General features: G+C 43.3%; 1 protein-coding gene across 1 annotated transcript in view; it reads right to left on the reverse strand.

Annotated features, from left to right (window-relative positions):
* Positions 1-9,825: 9,825 nt before the first annotated feature.
* The window catches only part of Smim14 (small integral membrane protein 14), a 48,016-nt gene continuing 29,926 nt past the window's right edge, over positions 9,826-27,915 (reverse strand). Inside the window, exons 3-5 of the mRNA XM_034508883.2 lie at positions 23,984-24,032; positions 15,917-16,059; positions 9,826-13,259 (exon numbers count right to left, since the gene is read on the reverse strand). Coding sequence (XP_034364774.1) covers positions 13,227-13,259; positions 15,917-16,059; positions 23,984-24,032 — 225 coding nt within the window. The 3' untranslated portion in view covers positions 9,826-13,226. The remainder of the gene's footprint in view (positions 13,260-15,916; positions 16,060-23,983; positions 24,033-27,915) is intronic.

The raw sequence follows: 27,915 nt of genomic DNA on the forward strand, positions 1-27,915 counted from the left end.
TGGGGCTGGAGGTGCAGCTCAATGATAGACTATGTGTTTGGCATCAGAAAGTCCTGGGTCCCATCAGCAGCAACCCTGTCAAAAAGGAGGGAGGGAGGGAGGGAGGCTGAGATGCAAGAGATGAAGAGGGAAATACAGAACACACTCAAGAAGTTATGAATGCCAAGCAGACTGTGCTTCGTAAATTAGTGACCTTGATTTAAAAAAAAAAAAAAAAAAAAAAACAACATAGGGTCTCCTGTAGGCCAGGTGTCTTAGTCAGGGTTTCTATTCTAAACATCATGACCAAGGAGCAAGCTGAGGAGGAAAGGGTTTATTCAGCTTACACTTCCACACTGCTGTTCATCACCAAAGGAAGTCAGGACTGGAACTCAAGCAGGTCAGGAAGCAGGAGCTGATGCAGAGGCCATGGAGGGGTGCTACTTACTGGCTTGCTTTCCCTGGCTTGCTCAGCTTGCTTTTTTATAGAACCCAGGACTACCAGCCCAGGGATGGCACCACCCACAATGGGCCCTCCCACTCTTGATCACTAATTGAGAAAATGCCTTACAGCTGGATCTCATGGAGGCATTTCCTCAAGGGAGGCTCCTTCCTCTGTGGCAACTCCAGCTTGTGTCAAGTTGACACAAAAGCAGCCAGTACAACAGGCTAACCTAAAAAATTTTTAATCTTCAGCCTTATATTCATCTAGGAGCTTCTTTTTCATATAATTTATTTTTATTTTGTGTTCATTGATGTTTTGCCTATATAGATGCCTGTGTGAAGGTGTCAGAACCCACCATGTGGTTGCTGGGAATTAAACCCAGTCCTCTGGAAGAGCAGTCAGTGCTCTTAACTGCAGAGCCATCGCTCCAGCCCAACCTAAATCTTCCTGTGAGAATGGTCTGAAACTTGTTCTTCTGCTTCTCCCTTCCAAATGCTGAGATTACAGGTGTGTGCCATAATGTCCATTGTGTTGGGAGTTTTAGGGAGAGACCAAATTGTACAGCAGTAAACATAAGACACTGGGACCATGCTCAGTTCACCTTTATAACCTTTGGACAGAGATGGGGAAAAAAAAAAAAAAGAGCCTCCATTTTCAAGATTGGAGAGTCACTGCCCTTAGGTGAGAAGTTATTTCTCTGCAGGTGAAACAGTCAATTCAAGCCTCTGGGGGAAGTGCACCCCAATTGGTGGCAGAGTGTTCCAGGTAGGGACTGAGGCATGCTGGGAGAACCTGGAAGCCTTGTTTACTTTGATATGTACTTCAGTTCTTGTCCCAGGGTCAAACCCAAATATCAGGAGGTTTCAGGTTTCAGTGAAGAGTACTCGAAGAAAAAGCTGGGCTGATGGTGTCCTTCGAGTTTAGGTTGGGACCTAAGAGTTTGAAAACACACCAGCTTAGGAGATAAACAAGACCTTGTAGAAAGAAAGGCAGAATGATGACCTGGGATAGTGACAAACAGGTACCGGACAGACAGGATTAATCCTGGTAGTCTCTAACAGTCACTTTTCCTAGTGAGGTCCTCAGTGTGGGTGGAGGGTAGGAGGGTGTTCAGGGAGAGCTGAGACCAAACAAGGTGTGGTGGAGCACACCTGTACACCCAGTACTGGAGAGGTGGAACCCTAAGGATCAGAAGTTCAAAGTTGGGGCTGGAGAGATGGCTCAGTGGTTAAGAGCACTGACTGTTCTTCCAGAGGTCCTGAGTTCAATTCCCAGCAACCACATGGTGGCTCACAACCATCTGTAATGAGATCCAGTGCATGTTTCTAGTGTGTCTGAAGAGAGCTACAGTGTTCTCATATACATAAAATAAATAAAGTAAATCTTTAAAAAAAAATAGAAAAAAAAAAAAAAAAAGAAGTTCAAAGTCCTGGGCTACATAGTGAGTTCAAGTCCAGTTCAAGTCAATATCCCACTGAGGTGATTTTCTGAATTCTCTACCTCCACTCATGGTAAAACTCCAAAAGGCTGCTCATGATCTCTCCTTTCTACTGACATTCTTTTTAAGCACATTAATAAATCTCTTTACCCAAAATGTCCAACTGAAATTCTTTTAAACTTATTTACCGTGTATTTGGGGGATGGATGTGCAACCATGCGCATGCAGAGGTCAGAGAACTTGAGGGAGTTGGTTCTTTTCCTTCACTGTGTTGAGTCCCAAGGATGGGACCCGGGTCAGCAGGCCCAGTGGCAGAGCAACTAGTTACAGAGCCATGTCCACTGGCTCCGTGTGCAGCTTTGCGCCGTGGTTGAATGCCTCTGCACAATTTGACTGGTTGATCTGCCTCTTGGAGGCCTGGTTTCTTCTGAGGTTGTGAGACACTGTACTGGCCTTACTTCCATCTGCCTCCTCTCCTCTCCGTCCTTGTTCCTCTACCAGAGCTCAGCCCTTCAGAAGGTATCCTCAGCCCGAGTCTAGGGACTTCCTTCCTGTTCACCCTTCCCTGATTTTTACTCAGTTCAAAAGAAACACCACCCACGCACGGCTTGTGGTTCTTAAAGCATGGCTTTATGATGGAAATTAGCTCTACACATCTCTCCCCAACTCCTTACTATAGACTGCTACTTAGATGTGGTGCAATCATGGAAACTATCACTGGATTGCTGGCAGTGACTTTTGGATAGACCCTGTAAGCCATTCTATTCTATTCTATTCTATTCTATTCTATTCTATTCTATTCCTTTTTTTTTTTTTTTTTTTTTTTTTTTTTTTGGTTTTTTGAGACAGGGTTTCTCAGTGTAGCCCTGGCTGTCCTGGAACTCACTCTGTATACCAGGCTAGCCTCAAACTCAGAAATCCGCCTGCTTCTGCCTCCCAAGTGCTGGGATTAAAGGTGTGCACCACCACCCCCGGCCCTTTTCTTTTTTTTTCTTAAAGATTTATTTGTTTTATGTAAGTACACTGGCACTGTCTTCTGACACACCAGAAGAGGGCATCAGATCCCATTACAGATGGTTGTGAGCCACCATGTGGTTGCTGGGAATTGAACTCAGGACCATCTGGAAGAGCAGTCAGTGCGCTTAACCGCTGAGCTATCCCTCCAGCCCAGCCATCGTATTTCTCAACGTTTAGATGAGCAGATACGATCTGAAGCTCTGAGATGTGAGTAGGAAATACGTGGACAAGGCTGGAGATGGTCAGCAGTTAAGAGCACGTACAGCTCTTGCAGAGGACCCCAGTATGGTTCCTAGCATAAGGCAGTTCATAACAGTTTGTTAACTACAGTTCTAGGGGATCCAGTGCCCTCTGGCCAAGGCAGTTGACTGCACACGTTGTACACATAAAACTCTCTACATACATACACATACACATGCATACACATAATAAATAAATGGTCTCACTGTATATCTCTGCCTGGCTTAGAACTTGCTACACAGGTCAGGCTGGTCTCAAAATCAGAGATCCATCTCCCTCTGTCTCCTAACTGCTGGGATTGCAGGCGTTTTCAATATATTTTCTGTTTTCTTATGTGTATGGGTGTTTTGTCTATGTATCAGATGAATGCTTAATATTTTACTGAGAATTTCATACACGTATACAATGTGTTTTGAGCAGATCTACAATCTCATCCAAACTCCCCCAGACACCCCAAGAAAGTCTCCCTCCTGACTTCATGTATGATTTCCATTTCATTTCCCCTGGAACATGGCTTCTTTTCTGTCCATAAGAAGCTGGCTCTTGGGCTGGAGAGATGGCTCAGAGGTTAAGAGCACTGACTCGGGAAGCATGTAAACATCCAGCACACATGTCCCTGATGTCAGTGGCCTCCACCGTTTCCAATGGTGAACTTCGTAATGACCTTGTCCTTGGGCATGGACTGGGTGCATGCAGATCATGCTATCCATCAGCTGTAGAAGGTTGAGACAACCGTTGTCTTCTTCTTGTTATCTTGGAACCAGAACCTGAAAGCTTTTTAAAAATAACCCATTCAGTGTAAGTAGTGCTGTCTGTATGCACAGGTGTATTGGGGCACACACTGAAGCATGGGCAACCTACCAGTGGCCATACTCCCAAAGGAAAATGACGTGAAACCTTGAGTGTGGGTGTTTATGAGAGTTGGTTCTCTACTCCCACAGCGTGGGTCCCAGGGATCCAACTCAGGTCATCAGGCTTGGTGGTAAGTGTCTTTACCACTGAGCCATTTGGTGCTTCAAACAACCTCCCCCGCCCCTGTCCCACCCCCTGCTTGGTCAATAAGTTTATTGACTTTAAGGGGAAAAAGTGCTTTAGCTCTCTGAAGCCCATTTCAAAATCATTCCTGAGTTCTGAGAGAGCTCACCTTATTTTGAGCAATCTTATCTTTCTTCCAGTCAAGGGACATTTGGGGACAGTTCCACCTCTTTTTCTTCTCCAATCTTGGGCTTCTGATTGACTGGATTCTCTCATGGTAGCACAGGAACTTTCTTAGGACTCTCCTTTGTGTCTAGAGTTATGTTACCCTTTAGGTACTGAGAGAACGGTTTCTTATACCATCTTCACCTTCCTCCATGAGGTAATGTTTGTAGTCTGCAACATCCTGACCTATGCTGTGTGCCCTTGGGGGACTTTTGGGGGGGGGGTTGGGTTGTTGCTGACAGGCTGGCCTGAAGAGTAGATAAGGAGTCTGGAGGGGAGGGAGAACATCAGGCAGGTGCTACGGTCAGCAGAATATCCAAACTCTGACTGACTAGCAATCAGGCTGCTTCTTTATACATACATACATATGTGTGTGTGTATGTATGTATGTATGTATATGTGTGTATGTGTATATGTATATATACACACACACAAGTTTCACAGAACAAAGATAGACTAATGATTATGCAAATGGTACAGAATACGTTTTTTATTTTTCTCATAATATGTCTAGGGTTACATGTTCAGTTACAATTAGAAAACAGAACAGATTTTATTTTTATTATTAGCTCTATAACTACAATTTAAAGAATCTAAGAATGTCTCCTCCAAAGCACTCCACACAAACAGAAAATATCTGAACCAGTCTTTTTATGAATAGTAAGTAATAATACCTAACTTCAATAGTATACTGTTTTATCATCTAGGTTATAAAATAGGAAAAGTTTCAGTTTATTTTAGTCAATTCATCCTATTTGATTTCTATTTCTCGAGGGATGTACCCTATATGACCCCCCATCTTTAAACTGTATTTTCGGTAAGCTCTAAGCCTATAATAAAAAGAGGCCTTGAATCTGTAACCTATTTTCCTGGCCAGTGAGAGTTTGTCCATTGTCTCTGTTTATCCTGTGCCAATTGTGTTAGCTCAGGCGCAGATTTCTCAAGAAGATTCCTGGAGTAACAGCCTCATCTAGCTCTGTGCTAAATGATCTGCAGGGCTTAAGGAAGATTTCCAGATAGTGGCCAGATAAAGTTAATTTTAGGATTTTCCTAAAAGCACTCAGATATAATTTTTCTCAGGAAAAGACATAAAATGAATCATAATGCAGAAAGTCCCCAGGAATGCAACATGCATAGACCAAACCCCAAAATTAGAGACGGAAGGACAATCCGCTCAGCTTTGCTGGAATGTGGCACACAGCTGTGCTGTCCTTCCAGCTCTCGAGGTCTCCAGTGGATGTGGCACTTCTGTACTGAACTTGCTTTCAGAGACATAACCATGGCAGCGTTTGATACTGTAAGGGACAGACAGGCTCCATCCATAGCTCCCTCCAGGGACCCAAACATCCGCCATCCGAATTGCCTGTGTGCACACGCTCACATGCTCACACACGCAAGCACGCACGCACGCGTGCACACACACACACACACACAATCTTAAAAAAAAAAAAAAACCCTCAATTTTCAGAAACTAAAATTATATAAGATCAGATTTAAAGAAAAACAAAAAAATCCTTTAAAAAAAAACCCCTCAATTTTCAGAAACTAAAATTAGAGGTCAGATTTAAAGAAAACTCAGCAGAATTCAAAAATGGCCTGTCAAATATGACAGCTAGTTTTGGGTTTTCTGCATCAGGGAAAGTAAAAGCTCCCCAGACAGGATGCTGAAACTAAGCTGATACATTTGTAACAGGTTCCAGGGGCCTAGGATGCACTCCCAATCTGCAGTAGTGAGGCCAAAGTGTTTCTACCATGCACCACTCAGTTGCTCAGGCTCCAAGATGAGATGCTATTCTCATTTTCTATCTTCCCCTTCATCCATCACCCGGCCAGGTTGACCTATTGGCACTACTCCAAAATACTCAAACCTGCCAATGCCACCGCTAACACCTTTCGTCCTAACTCCCATGGTTGGGGGGTTGGTTCACTCATGTTAGTCGGTGCCTTCTCTTCCTTCCTTTCCTTCTTTTGGGGTGTGTGGATCTGGGTAGGAGAGTTAAGGCAGAGCTTCATATATGCTCTGCTATGGAGCAAGCCCACCCACCCAACCTGTGCTTCCTGTCCTGACTCACGCCATGCATCTACACAGCAAGCAGAAAAACTGAGCCTTTATCTCCACTGCTAATCACTTTCTTTATGCCCAGTGACTCTAAAGTTTGCATTTGCCTTGCCAGGCCCTGTAAGACACAAACTTTATCTCTGAGCTCCTTTGGCCCAATCTTGTGATTTTGTTTTGATTCCCTGGGAATGGCAATTCTATTTCAGTCTCAGGCCCTTTGCACTTGTTGCTGCCGTCTCTCTGAGAGCGTGGCATTGTTCGGGTCTCAGCTCAGATATCATCTCAGAGAATTCTTAAAGTGATTACTGGTTCCTGAAATGATCTCACACTCTTTGTTAGCTTTTGTACTGTCTGACTGTCGTTACCTTGTGTGTATGCATTGCTGGAAATTGAACTCGGGGCTTCGAATGGATCATTTTTCTTGATGACTAGGAAGTTCAGTTATGTGAAGAATGAACATTCACACTCCTAACATTTTAAAGCTTCTCTTTGTGACAAATCATCCTTATTATTAATTGCTAAAAATACATTTCAATCTTCTTCGAGACAGTGTCTTGCTTTGTGGCCCAAGCTAACCTTAAAGGTGGTCTTTCTGCCTCAACCTGTTGAGGCCTGAGGCTCAGGTAAGCACAACCATGACCAGCTGACAATGTTCTTAACTCCCTGGTCCGAGTATGTTTTAACACACAGATTTTATATTAAGGGGATAGACTGTAGCTGTGAGTCACTGCTGAAGGATGGCATTTGTCCTCCTCACTCTCCCAACAGCAATTTCACAGTATAAAATGCATTACTTCTAGGTACAGGAAAAATCCAAGTGTTACTCTGTTAAAAGTAGTTCTACTGTAATGGAATTTGGTATCAGCTAATTCCAGCCCGTGAGTATAAATACTAGTGGTCAAGAAGGAATGCTATTAGCTTGGGTTTCTAAGCTCTAGAATGAGTTGCATTTTTTTGTTGTTGTTGTTTTTTGTTTTTGTTTTTGTTTAACACTTTGCTTTCTTTTATTCAATGACTTAATTATATCATTAGAGCTCATGAATGTTTTATACTTTAGATTGTAGCACCATGTACTAGTTGGGTGTGCTTAAACACACTTGCAATTCCAACACTTGGAACATGAAGGCAGGAGGGTTAAGTGTCTGGCTTAGCTGCAAGATAATAAAATTGATAGAAGACTTTTTTTTTTTTTTTGTCTGGTCTGTTAAATCATGTAGATCCTACAAATGTTGGCATTTAATTCTGCAGTACAAGGTGGATCCAAGATCAGCCCATGAAGTGTTTATGATACTACACACCAGGCACTGACCTAAGGTGCCATTCTCTCTGCCTAGTAGGGTGAATTTCTCCCAGTGAGAGGTCAATGTCCTGAGTCTGGCTCCCACGCTGTCCAACCACAGCAGTGTTAGTGCATCTGGGGCTTTACAAGGTAGTTCAGGGACACTGGCAAGGGGAACCCTAGGAAGAGTTTCATCAACTGGGCCTGCACTTCTGTAGCTTTCTTGAGTCCTTGGTCTATGTATCACCAGTACTAGAGCCCAGAATGGACACTGAGGGACGTTTTGACGCACAAGAGCTTCAAGCTACTGGTGACATAACCCTAACTGTGTAGCCAAGTATGTCTCTGACTATCTGATTTTTCTGTCTTCATCTGTGAGTGCTGGGATTAAAGGCATGAGGCACCATGCCTAGTTTTATGCAGTACTGGAGATGAAATCCTAAGCTTTCTGTACATGAAGCAAGCCCTCTACTGACAATTGAGCTAGCTTCCCAGCCCCATACGTGAGAAACTTTAGATTGAACTAATGCCTCCAAGAAGTCACATACTTCACAAAATTTGTGTCTGGTGCATGCTTGTGAATATGTATGTGCATAAACAGAGACACATGCAAGATGCAAATGGGTGGGTAAGCATGTGGAGGCCAGCAGCTGGCACGGTATCTTCATCAGTCATCTTTCTTTTTGACAGTGTCTCTCACGGATTCTGTAGCTCACTGGTTCAGCCAGTGCAGCTAGCCAGCAAGCCCCACCGACCCTCCTTTTCTTTCTCCCTGGCACTGGGATTACAGGTATTTACCACCACACCCTTTCCCGGGAAGCACTTCTGCGACTGAGCCATCTCCTCGGCCCCATAAAATCTTAGTATTTTTTTTGTGGTGCTGGGATGAACTGAGGACCTTTTGCCTACTAACCAAACTACCACTAAGTTACAACATCAGCCTAGTGTTCTGTGTTTTAGAAGGATTCTTGTTAAAAAAAAAAAAAAATCCTCCTGCCTCAGCATTCTCAGTAGCTGGGTCTTTTAGTACCATTTAAGATATTTAGCTAAGTTTGACATGTATCTGCAAGCCTAGCACCAGAGAGGCTAGGCTACATACTAAGACTGTCTCAAAAACATATCATGCAGAGAAACTGGCACCAGGATTATGAAGCAATTTTATCATTTCTTCCACTCTAGGTCTTTTTTTTTTTTTTTAAATGCGTACAGAAAGCTACCAAAAAGATTTCCTTTGTCATCCAGTTGTCCCCAAATTTATAAACATTAGAAAAATGTAAAGGTATAAGCAGGACCAGCTGCTGGACTTAGTTGGAGGGAAGCTTAACAAGAGAGAACTGACTGGGACAAGACCGTATGCATAAACTGAAAGCCACTGCCACTTTCTCTGATGACGAGACACAGACTTACAAGATAGACAGCAAAATGTTGGTGTCTCACTCTCTGTCAGGAAAAAAATCAACCCCCAGGACTGGCCCAATACCAAGCTCCTCTAATTGTTCAACTAACCAGTTCAGCTACCTCTGTCCAGATTAAGAAGTAGCAGTGACCCTGGAAACAAAAGGCCTTATGCTATCATGATCTTTGTGTCTGGACACATTCTGGGTAGAGCAAAAGCAAATTTTTACCTTTGTGTGATTTGTGTGCAGTATAGCTCTGGGTACAAATGTCTGCCCATTTAAATACTACTGCATGTTACTCCCTCAAAGAGAATGTCTGTCTGACATTTTCTAGGAAGAAAACGATAACTAAAGAAATGTAATGCAACTTCCTAGAGGTTCTTAGAACTTTTTCTTCTGAATGCTGACCCTAAACTTTTTGCTCTGTTTTAAATTTTTGACAAGGTCTTCTGCATCCCGACCTAGCTTCAAACCTGCTATGGCACAGTGACCTTGAACTCCTGATTCTCCTGCCTCTACCTCCCAAGTGCTGGGATTATCAATTTATCCCACCATGCCTGGCTGACGAACTGTGGGTGATAGGACCCAGAGCTTCATGCATGAAGACACTCTAACAGCTGGGCTTCATCCAGAGCTAGCATCTAAATATTTTCCTTATTTCTTGGGAACATCTTGAGTTGAAAAGTTGTACCTAGAAGTGTTAACATAGAGTATTAACATTTTATCAAGTAGAGAGTATCTTTTTCCACAAAAGCCAAACAGAAAACAAAGTGTTACTAACATTTTTCTATTTATTCATTAATAAAAAGTGCATAGTACAAGCCCTTAACCCCATCCAAGTACTCAGTAAAAGATTAACACCAAAGGCTAGATGGCACGGGCTGATTTGTTTGGCATGATTTAAACACTGAGAAACAGCAAATTACATTTAGTACATCACATGATCCCTTTGCCTTTGACAAAATAATCATTGGACATGTAATGATACACAGGATTCTTCACTGAGAAATATAAGACTATCTCTATTTTCTATTGCAAAGACAAAATTTAAACCATTTGTCATTCTCCTTCTTCAAGTTGCTGCTTTGTGTTTTAAAGTAAGCTGGTCAAACTTAAGAAAAAAAATCACTGAGAGAGAGACAAACTTTTATTTAGAATGACAGACTTCCACAATTCCTTTAAAAGTCTGATATTAGTAATTCCACAAATACTATCACAGACATGAAATGGAACCATGGGACGGTGATGCTCAATAGTGACTCTGGAGAACCTCTGTACATCGGGAAACGCTGACTTCTTAAGCATGGGATAGTGTCTAGATACATGATCAAATCTCTGCTATAAAAACAGACCCAGCGTTAAGCTGTCCCACGTGGAAAACAGAAAAACAAAACTACTAGATTTTGTATGAAACGGTATGAAGGGACTCTCAAGTGAACTCTCTAGGTGGCATGGATGGCCCAAGTCAAGACTGTATGCTTGCTCTTTAACTTTATTCTAAGAGAATTGTAGCTACAGATCAAGTGAATCTTTGCAAGCCAAATAATGGTGTACAAATATGCTAGATTAAAGGGCCACATGCAGAAACTCAATAAAGAGAATAACAAATTATTAGTTGGGTTAATAATAATATTCTATGCAAGATATTATCACTTTAGGAATATAGAAAAAAATTACCAAAGAAAACAAAAATAGCAAAGACTAAAGGTAAAAACCCAAGGCCAAGTACTTCTCAAAGAAATTCAGCTGTTAACAGGCATTGAAAGGCCTGGATCAGGCCAGGTGGTGGTGGCACATGCCTTTAATCCCAGCAGGAGAGGCAGAAGCAGGTGGATCTCTGCGCTTGAGGCCAGAGCTACAAAGAGAATCCCTGTCTCAAAAAAAAAAATTGTCTGGATCAGATTTTCTGTACAAATGTGATCATATGTACATTTGATGAACACATAACTAAGCCATTTCTATGTCAGAAAGTAAAATCTTTACCGGGTTAAAAAATCGAGGCTGTGTTGCTAACTTACTAGAGGGTTTACACAGGAAAGAGCTACGATGATATTTAGATGTAAGTGTGTGTGGTAGAAATGAATCCCTGGAATAAGAATCTACTTTTCCAGGTCTCTAATACTAGATGTTCTGTATCCACATTGTCTCCATTAAAAAAATAATTTATTTATTCTTATTTTATGTTCATCGGTATTTTGCCTGCCTATATGCCTATGTGAGGGTGGAGTTACAGACAGTTGTGAGCTGCCATGTGGTTGCTGGGAATTAAGCCTGGGTCCTCTGGAAGAGCAGCCAGTGCTCTTAATTGCTTAGCCTTCTCTCCACCCTTCGACATTTTTATTTTAATCCAAGGTGAAGTCTTAACTATTTGTGAGACAGACTTTGTGAAGCCCTCAGCAGGTTAGAAAGCACTGTTGGGATATGTGCAGCCTCAGAGGCTGAGGGGAGAAGAGACATTACAGCTTTAGATCCACCTGAGGCCATTCCAGTTTAGCTCAGGTTAAGTCCCTCACCCCATTTCACCCCATTTTTTTTTCTTTTTGTGAGCCAAGATCTTCCCATGCAGTCCAACCTGACCTGAAATTTCACTATGTAGCCTAGTCTGGTTTCAAGACTGCTACCATATCTGGCTTTTGTGTTAAACTGGCTACTGGCTATGAAGCAGGTAAAACTTCTGGGTGGCCCAGCAAGAGAGAAATCTTTTACCCTGTGTTATTCATTTGTTCAGAATTTAACTTACCTGGTTAAGTCACTCCTTATAAACACAAGTAGCTAAGAAGTGGTTATATTATTTTTTAAGTGTTGAGCACAAAGCCAAGTGAGCCAGGAAGACTGCAAGTAGCCAGGAGTACCAATCAGGACAAAGAGATGCCCTTAACAATGTGTACGGGCCAGCTCTTGATAACCATTGCTTGGAGGAAATAAGCAGAATGTCACACAAATGGGTCACAGGGTGGCCAGTGGTGCAGTGTGGCAGATGTTTATTTAGTGACAGCCTAGACTGACCAAGGAGTCTTGATAACAAAATATGTTTTGGCCCAGACAAATCCCCTGCAGTGATTCCTAGGAGGAAGGAGTCCAGGCCATCGGGCCTGTTTGATGCAGTCTGTATTCACTGCTTTTGAACCCTGACTGGCTAAACACATTTTGAAATCTCAGTTACCAATGCTCCTTCCAACTCCGATGCATCTGTATTCCACTATTAAACAGAACTGAGCTGAGAGGTGACAAAAATATTCTCATTGGTCATTTTCCTTCTTTCCCTTGGAATAAACCGAGACCTCAGATTAAAGGCTTTTCTCCTCATAAGTCAGAAGGGCAACAAGACTCATTTTTTTTAATTAAAAAATAAAAGGTATGAAATTAAGCCATGGGTGTGACACTGTCAGCCCCACATGCAGATGATTTCATTTTACCAGGGGAGTATTAGAACGGAAGGGTAGCTTGCTGAAGAGACACTCACTTAAAAACAAGTCTCAGGAGCCGAGGAAGGCTAGCATACAGTGGCTTTCAATGACACGAAACGGATTCTAAACCAACCACTATATTAATCAATCATGTTTATTTAAAGTATTCTTAACATCAGAAAATTTTAATGGAAATTTAAAAAAAAAATCAGTAAACAACCAATTTGCTTTTCCTATTCTAGCCATGTGAGCCAGCTGGAGGTTGTAAGGAGATGTTCAAAAGTGTCACTGTCCCAAGGATACAGAAAACTGCCACCCACGGATAAACTGCCACAGTAAAGTAACTACAGCATGGCTCTGTCACTCATACCAGACAACCCCAAATAAATACCTTATGAAAAGAATTAAAATCTATCAAAACCACTTAAAATAGTTAAATGCAGAAATCTCCATTTTTCCTAAGCTGGGCCAGAAGCTACCACAGACTTTCCGGTCAGGGTTCCAGGGAGGCCGAGTGGAATGTTTAAGCTTAGGCTAACCAACAAAGCCCTCAACTGTTCAATAGAATCATTTACTCAGTATACTGTAAATAAGGACTGTGGCAACACAGGAAGCAAAAGGCAGTTGGCAAGTGAAATTTCTAGAAGCTCATGAAAACAATACCATCCAAACTGCAGATGGAAAATGAGACAGTTAGTGCCTGGTCATCTTCAGTCGTTCGGTCGTGCAGGGTGTTAAACAATCGCTGCTTCCCACACCAGGACGTTAGTCCACGGGAGGGGCTGGCGGGTCCTGTCCCTGGCATGAAAAAAGAATGGGTTAAGTGACTTTAACACATCCCATGAATCACGAAGGGGCATCGCACCTGTCCCCATCTGAGTCGCACTAAGCATACTCGCTGTCTTCGAGGTTTTATACGAGGAACATAAGGTGAAGACTGTGTTTTGGCAGGGTTTGCCCCTTCTTGCCATACGGAGTATCGGGATTATCCCGGCCTCCTGGAGGTAGTATCCAGCTTTCTGGGAATGTGATTGGCTTAGCGCAGCACACTCACAAGTGAGACTTCTGTCTCACTGTGGAATCTCTACCAAAATGGAACTCCAGTGCTGTGGTAATGAAGCCTGTAGTAAGAGGAAAGAAACTGGCTATGCATGCATGCATGCATGTATATATGTATTTACAATGGGTATGTATGTGTGTATGCATGCATGCATGCATGTATATATGTATTTACAATGGGTATGTATGTATGTATGTATGTATATATGTATGCATGCATGCATGTGTATATTTAGACTGGGTCACATGTGTCTCAGAGGCTGTGCACACTGGTCAAGTGTTCTATGAATTGAGCTATATCTCCTCAGCCCAGAAACTTGGTTTATGATAACACTGTTAGTTTTTTTTTCTTTTTTGAGACATTGGGGATTTGCTGAGTAGTCTATGTACTGGGGTTACCATTGTGTACAAGCACAGTCTGCTTCATGATGTTAAACTTTCTCAGCACTGAACCTAATTGAATTTTTGGTGTGTAAACCAATAAATCCAACTTGCAATAGCCAGCACCTGAGCTAACAGAAAAGATGAAAGCTATGCCAAACTATATGGGCTGAGAAAGGAGGGTCAAGAGTTTGAAGTTGGGGGCTGGAGAGATGGCTCAGTGGGTAAGAACATTGGCTGCTCTTCCAGAGGTCCTGAGTTCAATTCCCAGCAACCACATGGTGGCTCACAGCCATCTGTAATGGGATCTGATGCCTCTGCTGCTGTGTCTGAAGAAAGACAGTGTACTCACATATAAAAATAAATGAATTAAAAAATAATAATAATAAAAATTCACTATTAAAAAAAAGAGTTTGAGGTTAGCTTGAGCTACAAAATGAGTTCAAGGCTAGCTGGGCCATATAGTAAGACTTTATCTCAAAGAGAGGTGAGAAGGGAGGGAGGGAGGGAGGGAGGGAGAGAGGAAGGGGGAATGGGGCTTTTAGGATTGCCAGGAAGGCTTTATTTACTTAGCTGGCATGCTCTGTAAGGTGAGCAGCCTTTCTATTGTGGTTTGTTTTTTTTCTGTTCCTTGCTCAGGACACAGAGATCATTGTTCCTAGGACCAATAAGGTCTGTCACTTGTAATGGCTTCTAAGTCAGGTTAAGTTGAATTTCTTTTTCTAAACATTGAAGAAATTGTTCCCTGACACAAAATAACAAAGGTGGACACAGAATGAAAGGCATGGGGGAGGCTAAGAAAGACTTTACGTCTTCAAATTTTTTTATGCACATTCCTCTTTCCAAGAAAAGCCTAAAGTACACTAAAGCGGCCTTCCTTTTCTTCTAAGACAGATGGAGTCTCGCTGTGTAGATTAGAGTAGGCTAGCCTTGAACTGCAAATGTAAACCCTCATGTGCCAATAAAGCCATTCTTAGCTGGCTCAGCACGGGGCCTGTCTATACTCTCCTCCTAAAAGCTGTGCGGCCAGTTCTCACTGTATGCCTGCTTTCCTCTTAGATGAAGAATTGCTTATAAATTCTAACACTGACAACATAAGGCTGAGCACTGTGAAGATTGAATAACAGAATTCGTAGAGTAACATGAATCTAACACGTGTTCTAACGCGTGGTTTCTTCATGAAGAAAAAAGGTGTTTTGAGACAGGGTTTCCCATAGGAAAGCAAGCTAGGCTCTAACTTGCTACGTAGCAAAGGATGATCTTGAACTTTTGATGTTCTATCCCTACCTGCCCGGTGCTGGGATCACCGTGCCCTGTTTATGAGGTGTTGAGGAGCCAAGTCAGGGCTTCATACCAGCTAGACAAGTAGTCTACAAAGTAAGGCACATCCCTAGTGATGGGTGCCGGTCACAGGGGTAGCAACACTTCACGTAAAGCCAGACATAAAGGCTTTACTATACTACTACACACTCCTAACCTGGAAACTTTTTCTTAATTCTTTTTATTTTCTGAACACATTTTGCCTACATGTATGCCTGCAGGAAGGTGTCAGATTCTCCAGAACTAGAGCTACAGACCGTTGTGAACTGCCATGTGGGTACTAGGAACTGAACCCAGGGCCTCTGGAAGAGCAGCCGGGGCTCTTAACCGCTGAGCCATCTCTCCAGCCCAGCTTTTTTTTTCTGGATGTTGTGTAATTTTATAGATGCCCACCCCCTCCCTGAAACAAGATCTCACTTCATAGCACAAGGTGGCCTAGAACTTGTGGCAATCCTCCTGGCACACCCTCCCAAGTGCAGGGATCACAGACAGGAGACACAGCTAACTCTGGTTTTTGTTATTTTTTTTTTTTTTTTTTATGTTCATCTCCACAGAAAACAACTAGGGACTGAAAAAATTGATTACACTGAAGGACTCAGTCTAAGAATTAAGTCTTCCTCTTGATAATTTCGGTATTTCAGCCAAAGCACCCCCCCACACACACACACACACAAAGGATTGGTAGTAACTCTTACACTGTGAGGACTGGAGGGCTTTCCAGGAAGGCTGGAGCCTCTCAGGTTAGGAGGCCTCAGTAGGAAGAGCAGCATGGCGATCACCATCCAGGCCATCAGGATCACAGTGATGCTGATGCCACTGTCACTGGAGGGGCCTGGCACTGAGGACAAACAAAAAGAGCATCTGTAGTAAAACTGCATCCTGACTGTAACACTGCAAGATACACCTAAAAACCAATTGCAATGTTTAAGAGCTAACTTTAAAAGTCACATTAAGAAAACCACTGATAACTTAAGTACAGGTGTCAACTAGTACATTTCAGTTTCCCTCTTTTTTTTTTTTTTTTTTTTTTTTTGGTTTTTCGAGATAGGGTTTCTCTGTGTGTAGCCCTGGCTGTCCTGGAACTCACTCTGTAGACCAGGCTGGCCTTGAACTCAGAAATCCGCCTGCCTCTGCCTCCCAAGTGCTGGGATTAAAGGCGTGCGCCACCACCGCCCGGCCAGTTTCCCTCTTTCAAGTGACAAAATCTACAAGGTAACTTCTGGTAGTCACAAACCAAACTGTAAAAAGACTTTGACTAGTCTAATAGTACTTTACAATTTTATTTATCTTTTTATTATGTATGCGTCTCTGTGTGGATATGAGCATGCGGATACGGGTGCCTGTGGAGGCCAAAGGAGTTGGCTTCCCAGAGCTGTAGTGATAGACAAACTGTGAGCCATCTGAAATGGGTGCAGGGAATGGAACTCTGGTCCTCTGCGAGAGTAAGTAGTATATGCCCTTAACCAGAGGCACTTGTCCATCCCCGTGTAGTGAGGCAATAATTTGTGTTAACAGACTCCTGAGAGCTTGGGAGCAGTTAGGGACACTTATTGCTGTGACACTCCATGGCCTACACACATTCAACAGTTTTGCATTGATTTGCAAGGATCATGGACTCAAGAAACCACAAATGTATAGATCTGCTGAGAGATAAGAAAGCCAGATCAAGAATAGCTAATGGAGGGCTGGAGACATGTCTCAGGATTAAGAAAACCTGTTGCTCATGCAGAGAGAGGATCCTGGTTCAGTTCAAAACCCACATCGGTGGCTTACAACTAACCATCTGTAACTCTATTTCCAGGGGTCCAACATTCTCCTCTGACCTCCACAGGCACCACAAACGTACATGCAGGCAAAGCATAAGTAAATAAATCTACAAGAATTTTAAAGAATATCCAAAAGTAGGCATGGTGGCTTATGCCTTTAATCCCAGGACTCAGGACATAGAGGCAGGTGAATTTCTGAGTTTTAGGGCAGCCTGATCTACATATAGAGTTCCAGGTCACTGAAGGCTAGATAGTAAGTCTATGTCCAAATAATAAAAACCAAACCAAACCAAAAAATCTAAAAAAAAAAAAAAAAAAAAAAAAAAAAAAAAAAAAAACCAAAAAACCAAAACACACAAAAAAACCCAAAAAACAAATGCTCAATTTTCAGAAATTAAAATTATAAACCAGATTTTTAAAGAAACCCCAGCAGTTTGTAAAAATGACCTGTCAATATGACAGCTAGTTTTGGGTTTTCTGCATCAGGGAACCCAGACAGGTTGCTGAAACTAAACTGATACATTGTAACAGGTTCCATGGGCCCAGGGCTCACTCACAACCAGCCATATTGAGGCCAGGTGCTAGCAACTGAAACACAGTCATTTTAAGTACTTAGGGGGTACACGAGGAGGCAGATGGGAATATGGTTATGGTTCTAACCTCAGTCACTTTCTGAGCAACAGCTAACTCAATGGGGCAGGAGTCACCAAATTGTATGCTTTACTGGCACTGTTTCTTTCTCCTGTGCTTTGGATGCTGGGTGCTGAACTCAGGACCTTGCCATTCTAGACAGGCAGTATACCACTGCACCACACCCAACCCCCACCCACAGCACACACCTCTTGTTCCCTTCATTACTCTAAATGATGTGGGGCTCTAACATTTTTATTACGTTTACACTTTTATTTCTGTGGCGTAACACATGTGAAGATCACAGGATAACTTTGAGGATCTGGTTCTTTCTTTTCACTGTGTGAGTTCCAGGGATTGAACTCCTAAGCCTGGGTGGATAAGTGCCTTTATCAGCTAAGCCATCTGACTTGAACTTTCCTCTCCAGGGCAGCCTAGGCTCCTGATTTTCCTTCCCTTAACTCCCAGACAAGTATGTGTTGTCATACCCAAGAACACCAGAAACACAAACATTTCTGCTGACCCACCCAGTGACTAAGCCTATGGAGCTCTGAGGACGCCAGCCTGACCTTTGCTGGGGTGACTTGGACTTGCTTCTCTAATCTTCACTTTCTCCAACATTATCTTTCCTAGTTACTTCATTCCTTCTTCTCCAGCCAATGTTTTCCTCGCCTGGCTGCACAGCAGGAAGACCTGTGACCTACACCACAGATTCTGGGCCCTGTGTCAGACCATCTGATTCAGGAGCAGCAGAGGGCTGTGGGCTAGCATCCTTTTTAAGCCTTCCAAATGAGTATGATGTAACACCGATTCAATACTTCTCTGGCAGGGAGTCCTGGAAGGAGTCCTTCCACAGCCCTCCTATCTTCCACCTTCCCGGCTCGACAACCAACCTCCCGTTCACCTCTCTCCTATGACAATCCCATTGCTCCTGCTACTGTCCTGTCGCCTCTTCAACATATCGTAGCATTTCTCGGGTGAAGGACTGGCTTACTTAAGCCATTAACTTTCTAAGAGCAGGAACTGCCACACGGCTTTCTGACCTTGGTGCCTTGGTTTCTTTATCTGTGAAAGTTAAACATCCATCACCTCATAGGGAAGCAGTGGGTAAAGACACAGAAAGCAGAATGACACACTACCCAGAGCGGCATGTGGCAAACAGGGAAGGGCAAGAGAAGGCAGGCAGCAAAATCCCGCCACGTCAAAGTCTAAATAGACACGATTTTCCTGACCTTCAAGGCTTGATATGAGAAACTCCCCCCATCCCTCTCTGTGAGTATTGGTAATCTAACCCATCTATGGCTTCCAGCAGTTTGGACAGGCCCTCTACCACTGAAACCCCATACCCATATTTTATTTGTGGGATGTAGAAGGGAAATGTGCCATGGCACCCTCTGGGGAGATAAAAAGATAATTTGTGGGAGTTGGCTATCAGTTTTAAGGCTTCTTTACTCTAATGTTAATCACACAGTTGGTCTCAGGACCACGGGTGCACTGAGGTCTGCTGGAGGTGAGTCTGAGCTAAGAGTAAAATGCCTGTGGAGGTCATGGAGAGGTGTGTAACAGTAACACTTAAAAGAAATATAAAGGTGTGCGTGTGTGCGTGTGTGCGTGTGTGCGCGTGCGCGTGCACACATATGCACACACACATCTGTGTGGGTACCAGAAGAGGGCATCAAATGCCCTGGAGCTAGAGCTGAAGGTGCCTGTGAGAAGCCTGACACAGGATCTGGAAACTGAACTCAGGTCCTTGGCAAGAGCAGCAAGCATTCCTAACTCCTGAGCCATCTCTTTAGCCCTGCACCAAAGCTTTTAACTGAGGGAATGTCATAATCTAGTCTGATTTTTTTAATTTAAAATTACATATTTATTTATTTAGTGTGTGTGTGTGTGTGTGTAAGCATACATGCCATAGCACACATGTTGAGGTCTGAGGACAACTTGACAAAGTTAGTTCTCTTCTTCTATAGTGTGTGGTGGGGGGGGTGAACTGAACTCAGATCATCAAACTTGCAGCTTTACCTACTGGGCCATCCTGTTGGCCCTTGGTTGTATTGAGATCTCATGTATCCAGGCTGACCTCAAATATGCTGCTATGTAGTCATGGCTGGCTTGAACTCTGTCTGTTTCTAGAATGCTGAGATGGCAAGACTGTGCTGCTTACTCCTGGTTTGCTGAATTTTAGAAAATAATTATGGTGCCATTCTAGGAAGTAAATTTGGTATATGAGACCCAGTATGACTCCACAAGCCAGAGGTAAACAGCAGGTGAAGAGGACATAATTAAAGCAGCAGCAACATGAGAAGGAGGAGGAAGAAGAGAAAGAGGAAGAGGAGGAGGAAGAGGAGGAGGAGGAGGACAAAGAAAAAGAGGAGGAGGAAGAGGTGGTAGTGGTGGTGGACAGAATACTGCTGAGGCATTAAACATGCAGATTAAAGAGGATTTGAAGAGGTCAGGCACAGTGTGAGAGGCAGAAGGACATAAGGCTCATGGCCAGCCTGAGCTAGCTAGTAAGTCTGAAGCCAGTCTAGGCACACAGTGAGACCACAGAGACAGGCTAAAGCACAGTGCAGTGGGGGAGCATTTGCCTAGTGTGCATGAGAACTTGGGTTTCATCTGCAGCACCATAAGAAACAATAGTCTTTTAAAAATATTCTACAAAGCCTTAAAATGTTCTTCATGTTCAGACAAACCTCTGAACTGGCTTTAAAAGTGGTTCTATGAAAAGCCTAGCAATGTCTTCAGATGGCTGCCTTCTGCAATGAGAAAGTTCCCATGTGCAATGGGAACTATAAAAATGGGCCAGAGAAAGGTGCTAAAGCATGGCAGGGTTTAGATCTAGACTGGGAAAAGTGCCAGCAGAAATAGGGAGGGAGGGCAATCACTGCCCTGATGCTGGAAATCTAGAAGATAGAAGGGCCTGCCTCCAAGTATGGGAAGCTTAGAACCAAGACTGACATAAGATGCCCAAGTAAACAGTCTCTAGATACATAGTTGCTAGACACAGGACAACAGAGTGAAGCCAGTGGGACAAGGCTTCCCAGCTAAAGGCACTGCCTCCAAGTTTGAAGATCTGAGTTTGGCTCCCACCCCCCACCCCCAAAAAAACAAATACTGTTTTATAGCAAATGTAGAGAGCGGGAGCTGTGAGCAATCTGAGTCAAGAGCCAGTGCGATATGTCTACTGCTGACTACTGCAACTGGAGACCAGAGACTCAGTCACAGAAGTAGCCAGTCACAGCCAGACAGAGGCCTCATGGGTCAGAACAAGGACCTTCTATTATGCTTCAAACAGAAAACCCCTGAAAAGTTTTAGGTGAAAACAAGCCAAAAGCAAACTCTTACTGGTTCAAGCCAGTTGTGTTTTGAAAAACAGAAAAACAGGAAGATAAACTGGGAGAGAGTTGAGGACATATAAGGCTGGGCATGGTGACACTCTCCTTTGATCTCACCACCTGGGAGGCTGAGGCAGGCAGATCTTTGTGAATCTGAGGTCAGCCTGTTGTACACAGTGAGTTCTAGACCAGCCAAAGCTACTTAGCTAAGGCCCTGTCTCAAACAAACAAACAAACAAACAAGCAGAACCTATTAGAATAGCCTAGGTAGGAGACGGTGAACAGAGGGTACTAGTAAGTACAGTTTTGGTTACATCCTCAAGGTAGATATGACAGACAGACCTGGAAGCCAAGGGTCACTTTCAGAACAGAGTTACCACAAACTTACAGTAAAGACAAAAGAAGAAAAGCAGCCATGACAGAGCTACTAGGAGCACAATTCTGCAGATGATGGTTTTGGGACTGCCTATAAAACGCCACAGTGGACATGTCCATAAGACAGTCACCAGCAAACACATAATGAGTCATGAGACTTGAGAACACCATCAAGGGAGTGTAGGGAAGGAACAGCTCCAGGGAATGAGCTCTTAAGGCCAGCAGGTGGGGGTGGGGATAAAGAAAACAGACTAGTTGAAGACAGTAATCACAAAGTTAGAACTGGCTGGGCAGTGGTGGCACATGCCTTTAATCCCAGCACTTGGGAGGCAGAGGCAGGTGGATTTCTGAGCCTGGTCTACAAAGTGAATTCCAGGACAGCCAGGGCTACACAGAGAAACCCTGTCTCAACCCCCGCCCCCCCCCAAAAAAAACCAAACCAAAGTTAGAACTGGAAAGTTAGAAACCGAAAGACTGGATGGTTACAGGTGCTGAGTAGATAAGCAAAGGCTTTGTCTAGAAACAGGAAAAAATAGGAAATTATGTCAAGGGTTGTGCTGAGACGGGAGCACCAGCAATTAGTGCTTGTCATGCAAACATGAGGCCCTGAGCTCAATCAATACCCATAAGGAGGGTATGGGGCATACTTGCAATCCCAGTGCTGGGGAAAGGAAGCCAGGGAACCCCTCCCTGGGGCTCACTGGCCGACCAAGCAGCAGAGCTGACTCAGTGAGCTCTAGATCCCACTGGAACCCCGTCTTAAAACAGAGGTGGAGGGCTTATGAAGAAGGACATCTGCGGTGGTGTACACAAGGCATCCACATCCATGTGTGGACACAAGGCATCCACATCCATGTGTGGACACATGGCATCCACATCCATGTGTGGACACATGGCATCCACATCCATGTGTGGACACATGGCATCCACATCCATGTGTGGACACATGGCATCCACATCCATGTGTGGACACATGGCATGTGCACCAGCACAAAGGTGCTCCTGCACTCACAAACACATATCACAAAGTAATAAATACAGTGGTACACACTGATACACAACTTAATCCTGTCACTCGAGAGGCAGGAGCAGAGGGCAGTTGTCTGTGAGTTAAAAGCCATCCTGGTTTATGTTTATGTAATGGACTCCAGGCTAGCCAAGGCCATAGAAAAAGACACTATCCCAAGATAAATAAGTAATAAAACAAACAAACAAATAAATATGTCAAAAGTTAAGTTTCAATAAAAATAAATAAATAATATAAAGTGGAAGAGAATTATCAAAGAGAAAAATGACTGGTGCCTTTAGCAACTATGTGAGCAGATCAAAACTTAGAACTTAAAAACCCAAACTATATTCACTGACTAATGTCAAAGCTCAAATGGAGTCTACAATAGGAACATAAATATTTCTCCACCGTTTATGCTTTAGGCATATGTTTTCATTGTTTTATACCTCTCCACAAGTTGACTCTGAATAACTGAGTACATGACTTTTCTGGAGACAAGGTCTCCTAGTAGAGTCTCAGCATATCTGGCTGGCCTCTAACTCACTGAGTAGCAGGGGCTGACCCTGCACTGCTGACCCCTCAGCCTTTGCCTCCTCGGTGCTGGGATTATAGATATGTATAGGTTTGTATATATGGATATGTATCCCCAGCAGGCCTCATTTATTTGGTGCTGGAGGTCAAATCTGGGACTTCATATATGCTAAAATAGCAGAGTTGAGAGGACCTGCCTAAACATGCACACACACACACACACACACACACACACACACACACACACTTACATCTGATGCTAAATATAAACAACTGACCTATTAATAAATGTAACTTTGGGCTGGAAATGTAGGGCAGACATGGAGTACTTGTCTAGTATGACCAAGACCAAGGTTAGAAAACCAGCACCATTGGATAAGTGAAGACAACATAACCCAGCAACCAAAGCCTTCTGATGTGTGCCTAACAACTAAAGTAAACAGCTGAAGTATGCTTTTCAATTAAAAACAAACAAACAAACAAACAAACAAACAAAAAACAAAAATCTTCTTTGAGCTGGAAGCAATTTAGAAATAGCAAATTAAGGCAAACTCCCATGAACAGGTTTTCCTGTCTAGTGACGAAATATAAATTCTTTACTGAAGACAGATCTACAGTAGAAACTACATTTCCTTCACAAACTCTCTCCCATGCATCCCCTCCCACACTGCCTGACCCTTGGAAGCCTAGAACCCTTTAAGTCCTATTGGTCTCCTGCTAACTTATGTTTTTAGCTAAAGAAGTCAGAAAGGAAGAGTTGTGCTTTTTTTTTTTTTTAACACGGGGTCTTGACACGTAGCACGGGATAGTCTAGAGTTCACCATTCTCCTGCCTCAGTCTTCCTTCCTTCCACGTGGGATTTCAGGCATGTACTGCCACCCATGGCAGCAAGAGCAGAGTGACAAAACACTTCTGAGTCTATCAAGCAACAAGTATACAATGGAGAGTCACTTACCTTAAAATAATAATCAGGCATGGTGATACATGCTTAACATCCTAGCACCTTGGGAGGGAGAGGTTGTACAATCAGAGGTTCAAGGCCAGCCTGGGCTATGTAAAATGTTCTTGCCTGTGTCATGCCCCAGGCCCACCCTCCTGCTGCCCACTGCTACTTACACTCCCGAAGGCATTCTGTGTCGGTGCAGTAGGACTGGGACTGCCGGAGCTGCAGTGACAGAAAGGAGGGTTAGCTGCTGAGCCACCACCATGGCGGGGGCAATCAGACCTGTCGAGGGGTGGGGTGGATGTGGTGGAAAGGTGCAGGGGTGGACGGACAGAATGTAGCATTGGAGCTAGCTCAGCATGCATGCAGCCCTGCATGGAATTCCTAGCACCACATAATAAACAAGCAAATCATCATTTTAAAGTTTAGGCATATTTTATTTTATGTGAATATTTTGCCTGCATGTTTGTCTGTACTACATACATCCCTGGTGCCCAACAGAGGTCAGAACTGGGCATTGGATCCCTGAGATATAGAGTTACTAAGCTATTATGTGTGTATTAGGAATTGAACCCAGGTCTGGTCCTCTGGAAGGGCAGCCAGTGCTCTTAACCTGCTGAGCCATCTCTCTAGGCCCTTTATTTTTCTATTTTTTATTTATTTTTTTTTTTGTGACGGGTTCTCAGGTAGGCCACACTAGCCTCAAACTCACTACACATAGCAGATGACTGTAAACTCCAATCCCCCTTGTCTCTACCTCCCCAAGGCTGGGAGTGAAGAGCAGCAGCTTCTCAATTTGACCTCATTATGAATGACACCCGCTTGCATACTCAGTAACCCACCCCCTGCAACTGTCTGCACAGCAACCTGCAGAACAACTGCTGAGTGTGGGCACCCACAGAACGACAGGCAGCGCCTTAAAGTCAGGTTAGGCAGTGTTCTAGTGTTTCAAGACTGGACAGGTTACCTGACACCTCCAAGCTTCAGTTCTTTTCACCTACTAACATAGGGACAAGAAAACTACCTACTTATCAGGGATTCACACAGACAACACAGTGAAATGACAGTAACAACCCAGTAACACTAGAATCAATCACCATGTTCTACAGGAAGCATGATCTCATCTGAGCAGGGCTGCAATAACCAACAGACTGTTCTGTAAGTTACCCTCTAAGATGATCAGTTTTGCTGAGTCAAAACAGAAGTAAAAAGACCTTAAGTAATGTAAGATTATGCTGCATATATTTTTTGTTCATTTGTTTTTCCAAGACAGGGTTTCTCTGTATAGCCCTGGCTGTCCTGGAACTCACTCTGTAGACCAGGCTGGCCTCTACCTCCCAAGTGCTGGGATTAAAGGCGTGCACCACCACTGCCCTGCTTATTAAATCTTTTAAAATAAGGTGAAGAGAATGAAGACAACGTTTAGTGTCAGAAGGCAGCTCCACATCTCTGTGAAGGCATACATCATACACACTAACACACACACACACACACACACACACACACACACACACACACAGAGAGAGAGAGAGAGAGAGAGAGAGAGAGAGAGAGAGAGAGAGAGCGCTCAAACATAGACCTAAAAAACTTAAAACAAAATTGGGAGCAGTGGGGGATAGGGTTTCTTTATGTAGTCTGGACTATCTTTAAAAACTCATTATGTAGACCAGGCTGGCCTCAAACTCAAGAGATTTGCCAGCAGCTGCCTGCCAAGTGCCAAGACTTAAAAAGTGTACCAGTACTGTCTGGGAATTTAAAATAAATTTTATTTTGTTTATTTTCTTTCTCCTTCTCTCCCTGCCTCCTCCCTCCCTCCCTCCCTCCCTTCTCTTTTCTTTTTCCTGAGACTGATTCTCACTATGTAGCCCTGGCTGGCCCAGAAATTGCCATGTAGACCAGGCTGGTGTCAAACTCAGAGAGACCCACTTGCTTCCTAAATAATGGGATTAAAGGTGTGCATGTAGCTCCACGGCCCAACTCCAAAGGCATCTTTAGAGAGAGAACGACCCACATTCCATATCTTTAGGTTACAAGAGAAAAAAGCAAAAAAAAAAAAAAAAAAAAAAAAAAAAATCAAGTTTACACATTTAAATTCATGTGTCCTTCCAGAACTCTCCTCACTAAGGGAAGAAACTCTATACCAAGAGGCCACAGGAGAAAGTAGGAAAAAGTGGGGAGAGAGACCAGAAAAAGGAGCTGGAGGGATGGCTCAACAGTTAAGAACACTGACTGCCCTTCCAGAGGTGCTGAGTTCAATTCCCAGCAACCAATGGTGGCTCGCAACCATGTGATTCTATGCCCTCTTCTGGTTTGTCTGAAGACAAACAGTGTACTCATATACATACAATGGTACTGACATCTTTCTATTTGTGCAGTAAATAAAGCTACATGTGACATAACAACCATGTATTTCAGTAGAAATGGACTCACCGTGCATCTATTCTCATCCACCTTGTTTTAGAAAACATTTCACAAGTCAGGCTCACACCTTTAGGCCCAGCACTGGGGCCAGCCTGTTCTACACCGCAAGTTCTAGGCTTGCCAGGGCCACATAGTAAAACCCTGTCTTAAAAAACAAATATTGGGGGGCGGGGGGAGGGAAGGCTGGAGAAATTAGGGGTTAAGAGCACTGACTGCTGTTCCAGAGGTCCTGAGTTCAATTCCCAACAACCACATGGTGGCTCACAACCATTTGTAATGGGATCCAATGCCCTCTTCTGGTGTGTCTGAAGCTACAGTGTATTCATATAAATAAAATACATATTTTTTTAAAAAGACAGACAAACAGAAAGGATTTAATAAGTGAAGCCTAAAGGATTTACACTGGAAAAGAGAAAGGTCACAGTCCATTGTGAGGATTGGAATGGTGTAGGAAGGTATACACACTTGCTTGCCCATGCCTGCACAACTGGGGACCGAAGGATAACACTGGGTGTCTCTATTGTTCTCCAGTTCAGTTTTTGAGACAAAGTCTCTCACTAAACCTAGACTTTTTGACAAGGTTAGCCCACACTGATGCTTCAGGGCCTGTTTCTCTCTGTGTCCCCACAGCACAGCTTAGAGAGGGAGTGACAGAAGGACATGGTCCGGCATGCATAGTCTTATTTGTCTACCTGGGATCTGAACCCAGGTCCTTGTGCTTATGTAACTCACTGAGCCATTTCACCAATCACCATTTTAAAAAATGTTTCTAAAAACACCACACACACACAAGTTTTTAAACATCCCCAAAACAAATGGAAACATATATATAACTCCCAAAGTGCAAATGAATTACAAATATTCAATACTCACACATCTAGGAGATATGGGAGGGAAAAAAAGGAGAGGGATCATAAATTCATGTAACCCAATAATATAATTAAATCATGAGCACCCCAATCTGGGCATTATTTGCATTGCAGTTATAAACAGCTCTGAACTTAAACATTCTAGGATTATAACAGAAGTTGCTTTACATCCAACAATCCAACACTGTAGGTAGATAATAAAATGAATGAACAAGTTTGTGTTCTTTATACAAAAACTTAGATATGGAATGAAAATCCAGTAATCTGAATTAATGTTTATGTCCATAAAAAGGGGGCCACCTAAGGTTTCTATATTTGTAACTTTTTTATTTATGCTAAGAACAAATCTCATCAATTTAGAAATGAAAGGTAATACAGCTTTATTATAATTGTTGAAAATTGTGATGGAGAGAGGCCTCAGTGGTTAAGAATTCTTCCTGCTCTTCCAGAGAACCAGAGTTGGAACCCCATACCCATGTCACACAGCTCACAACCATCCAACTCCAGCTTCAGAGGACCCAACACCTGCTTCTGGAGACTGTGAGAACTGAGCTCACATACATAGACAGAGACTCACAAATATGCACATACATAAAAGAAAATCTTTCTGCTGTTGTGTGTGGGGGTTGTTTTGTTTCTAAACAGGGTCACTCTTCATAACGTGCCTGTATTAGAACTCAGAGATCCACCTGCATCTGCCTCCTGAGTGCTAGGATTAAAGGCGTGCACCGCTGCCACCACCACCACCGCCACCCAGTAGAGTAAGTGCTCTTAACTACCAAGCCCTTTCTCCAGTCCACTTCTGAAGTCATCCA

Source organism: Arvicanthis niloticus, chromosome 7, assembly GCF_011762505.2.
Source record: "Arvicanthis niloticus isolate mArvNil1 chromosome 7, mArvNil1.pat.X, whole genome shotgun sequence".
Lineage (NCBI taxonomy): Eukaryota > Metazoa > Chordata > Mammalia > Rodentia > Muridae > Arvicanthis > Arvicanthis niloticus.